Below are 4,312 nucleotides of genomic sequence, written 5' to 3' on the forward strand. Positions count from 1 at the left end.
ACTTTGCGCGGCGTCCGCGACCACGCTCGAGAATGTTACTCTCCATGTTTGCCGTTCTACTCCATGGTACCTGGGAGATGGCTGTGACACGGCGACCTGGCTCACTAACATGCTTTGATGACGGAGTTATTGGGAGGGGAACACGATCCGCTCGGGAGTGTTGTTACTATCATCACAGTGAAAACTCGCGCCGCAACCTGGTGCAGCCGTACGTTCAGCAGTCGCTACGACTTGATTCGAGGATGCGTATGCGAATGAGGTTGTGCGATGAGTGGCGCCGCCGGCGGGTCGATGGCGCCTTCGACCACCGGAGGAGCCCGAGAGGGTTACTCATGTCTAGGCTGTGGGTTTGCCTTCGAACATCAGTCCTTTCTATCAGCGCACCGCGAAGAAATCATATATATAATATTTGCGGAAGGTTCGAGGAATGCTATCCATGAAAACGAGGGTGATACCGAGTGTTCGAGTGAGGTTACATTGTGGAAACGAAGTGAGGGCGCAAGGCGAGTCGAGGATGGAATGGACAAGGGTGGGAGTTCGTTGAGTGGAATCCTCGAGCATGAGATACATGGACAGACCGGCTGCGGGCCAAACAGGATGAGTACGAGCAGCCGCAACGGGGGAAGAATCAGAACATACTTCTGCGACGTCAACATGGACACTCGCCGCATGCGAGTCTTGTGGCTTCGTCCTCTTCTGCACTGTAATATTCTTCCGTGCTATCGTCTCCCGCGTCCGTCGCGTCCTCATAGTCCGACTCCGGAGACTTGTAGTTCACCCCGAGGACGTGATCTTCGTTGCTGGAGCTTGATGCGAGGGATTCGGCGTCGGAGATTCCGGCGCTACCTTCTTTAGAAATGCTGTCGTCCATGGCGACACCATCTCCGCCGGAGTCGTCCGAGTCGCTAGCATTGGTGTCGGTAGTCGAATAATGGCTCTCTTGGAACTCTCTGAATACAAAGAGCTCATCTTCACCGAGCGCTATAATCTCGGTCATCCTCCTACCGGAGTGTGCCGTATTAGTATGATACCCGAGATACAAGCCCCAAATGGGCACCGGTGCGTACTTTGTGCGTGTGGTGAATGCGAAGTCTCCAAGCACTTGCGTCAAAGTGAACAGTGGAGCTTGCTCATGTTTACTGATGGCCTCAAACTGCGGTGTCGAATCGAAGATGATACCCGCCGGCACGGAGGTGGGATACTTCTCCGACGACCAGAATCCGGTTGGAATATTGCAGTCGTGAGCGGAACCTTTGTTGCCGTCGAATTGCAACACGAAGAACCAAAGCGGTGGGACTACCTGCTCAGTGGCATGCACGCTCTTCGTGATGGTCGTCTCAGTGAAATATACTCGGTACCGGACTAGACATCCATATCAGCGACCAAAAAACAGACAGGCAGAACGGACGCACCTATACTGATGCACGCGTATTGTCCTTGAAGGACAGATAGATCTGGTAGTGTACGCATCATCCTCGAGGCAGCATCAAGTCCGTCCAGCGCGCATACAGGTTGCTGAAACAGGAGTGTCGTGTTCACGGGAATGCAGGAATATTGGTATCTGAGTGGTTGATTCAGATGAACTAGATCGAGGTGTGAGCAGCTCGGATATTGCTCTCACCTCTGCCATCTTGTTCGGCCCTCGCCCGTGCCTAGCTCGAATTCGATGCACCGCTCGTCAAGGTCCGATTCCGGGATATCGAGCCGTTCATCGATCCTCAACCTCTGGAAAAAATCATGGCCTTCTTACCCTCGTGAGCTGACTGGCGAGACTGCTCAATTGGAGTACTTCGGGGCGACTCACCTTGCCTGGGACTGGGAAGTACCTTTGGTACACCCCGCATTGTTACAGCGACCTCGAACCCGGGATCTTGTGCAGATAGACAGGTCCAATCTTCGTCAAAGCTGTTGCGTCCCAGCCACACTCCGAGTGGATACTGTGAATAGTCAGCAATATGCTCCCAAATCTGCCACCATGAGCGACCTGGGAGGAGGTCTGACACATATTCTCCAGAGGGGCTCAGGATGGATGAGAACCAATGCTGCACCACAGTGTCCACGTGTGCACATGCAATGGCACGAAGATCTGACACGGTAGTCAGTAATCATACTTCCAGGGAATGGTTTGCATGCCGTACCTTCTATCATGCACATCCTATCTTTTTGCGCAGCCGGGAGATCTATTTTCTGTATGAAGGTATAGTGAGAGTGGGCGCATGATGAGGGTAATGATTCTTACCTGACAATTGTCTGTCATCTCGAGTGCGAGGGGATCCCGAGGCTGAGCCCATTTGATATGGCCTCCATGGCGGTGGTCAACTACAACCTCGTCTGATCTGATAGCACGAAGTTGTACACTTGCATCCTGCATGGACAACGCATATGGGCAGTAAGTCAGTAGACCTGGTGGTTCTGTGGCAGGTTCATCGTACCCAATATGAATACACGGGCAACAGTCGACGCAGTTCCACCTGAGTTTCAACATGGTTGATGGCCATCTGCCTCCGATACATTCAGAACTCGACCACATCCACTGTATCAGTGGTTGAGTTGAGGTATACGTACACAAATCGCTGCCTCCTTTATTGATCTCGTCAGCTTCGTAGCAGTATCAGGGACATCGAGACCACGTGCCATTTGCAGGAGCACTCGTAACTTCCTGGTTCCACGCAATGAGTTCAAATGCTCCACAAAAGGAACATAGTCTATCGAAGAATAGATCAGCTGCGGAGACAGGGATTGAATATTGACTGTTGTGAGTGATATGTTGCCGTACCTTCCATCACAATGTAAGCAGCCTGGTCTGGATCTCCTGGACGCGAGTATCCTAGCATAGCCAGCAAATTAGGATGGCTGTTGTATGGCGGTGAGATGCACGTCCCCAGGTAGAGCGATCTGGACGTACCGGCGGGTTTGCTTCGCAAGGTTCACTGCCTGCACAAACTGCTGATTGTTGCGATCAGGATATTCGTATACCACCACCTGTGTTCTGGTCAGGTCGCCCGCAGCTTCCACGACGGCGCGGTAGCGGAAGACGCGGCCGGTTTGCGAGCGAGCGACCGCCTTGACAAGGATACATTCGTCTCCGTTCTGCCCAGTCATGCTATGATGCAGCTTTCCCGAGTCGACGATGGGCTCTAAGTAGGCCAGATTCTCATGAGCAAAGAGCCGGAACTACGACGTTGATCGTTATGAGGGCACACTCCAGGAAGCGGTAAGCAGATTCAAATACTCACATTTCCATCGAACGTGGCGCTCCCACTGACGTGCTGCGTGAGGTGCGTGATGCCATCGCGGATCTCTCTGGTGTCTCGAACGACAATCCCTCCGACGCGTGCTGAGTCGTCGATGTACTGTAGCATACGGAGGTTCCCGCTTGCCAGCGTGTCCTGGATGGAGAGCGCAGCCTGAATCTAGTGACAATCGTGCCATCAGTGGGATTAAGCGCGACGGGAGCCGCTCGGTCTGTACCATGAAATTGCGATGGGAGTCTTCGAGCTTTGTGGTGAGCGTCTTGACCTCCTTGGAGATCGTCCCGCAATTGAGCACAAGCAAGATGCGATCTCGCTTTCCGGCTCGCAGACGGCGAGCCATCAAGCTCTCGATGTCCAGCAAGTTTCTTGTGTCGGATCGAGTCAGTTCAAACCGACGTAGAGGGGTCGAATGCTAATACGCACTGCAGAAATGTCGTGACATGCTCTTCCGCCTCCACTCCGCCACCGCCGTTCTTGAGCTGCTGGTATATTGCCAGCACAGATGTTGCCGCACGTTCGGCGAGGGCTCGGCATTCATCTCGAGTGTCTTTGATCTCCTAAGCGCAGCGCACTGCAGGTTACCAAAGAATGACCATGCGCGTAGACGACTTATACTTACTTTGGCTTTCTTCGCGATACTGAGGGCACATTCGACGGCGGTGTTGAGCCCGGGGATGGGGATTTCGGCCGTTACAGGCTTTGCTAACTCTAGCGCCGTGATCGATACATCAAGGAACTTCATGACGTCGGACGAACGACTCGGGGACTTCGAATGGGTGCGAGAGGGGGCTCTAGGTGATCCCGGTGGTGGTAAGTCTGCAGGCGAGAGGACGAGGACAAGAGGTCGCTGACGACGTGCCGGGGTGCAGAGGCTATGTAGGGCGTATTAGGGTTTCGGAGACGTTGCTTCGTGTTCCCAGTGGCTGTACGAGAATACAGGATATGGCAGGGCCCTTGCAGGTACTGAAGACGCTCAAGTGTCAACAGCGCCATTCAGATCCTAGTACTTTTTCTGTTAGCCAATCCGAGCCCCCCGTTTGCGCAGAAGGCAGTCCACG

The 4,312-nt window shown here is 53.5% G+C and overlaps 1 protein-coding gene across 1 annotated transcript; it reads right to left on the reverse strand.

Moving 5' to 3' along the window:
- Nucleotides 1-649: 649 nt before the first annotated feature.
- Nucleotides 650-3,996, reverse strand: TRAVEDRAFT_54287 (uncharacterized protein; the record flags this gene model as incomplete). Its single annotated transcript, XM_008047206.1, has 15 exons — nt 650-1,001; nt 1,068-1,362; nt 1,413-1,561; nt 1,622-1,742; nt 1,805-2,086; nt 2,139-2,187; nt 2,240-2,365; nt 2,433-2,498; nt 2,566-2,705; nt 2,777-2,853; nt 2,906-3,174; nt 3,237-3,413; nt 3,472-3,619; nt 3,678-3,811; nt 3,874-3,996. The coding sequence occupies 15 exons, from the start codon at nt 3,994-3,996 to the stop codon at nt 650-652; spliced, it is 2,508 nt and encodes an 835-aa protein (XP_008045397.1).
- Nucleotides 3,997-4,312: the final 316 nt, after the last annotated feature.

Source organism: Trametes versicolor (genome assembly GCF_000271585.1).
Source record: "Trametes versicolor FP-101664 SS1 unplaced genomic scaffold TRAVEscaffold_16, whole genome shotgun sequence".
NCBI lineage: Eukaryota > Fungi > Basidiomycota > Agaricomycetes > Polyporales > Polyporaceae > Trametes > Trametes versicolor.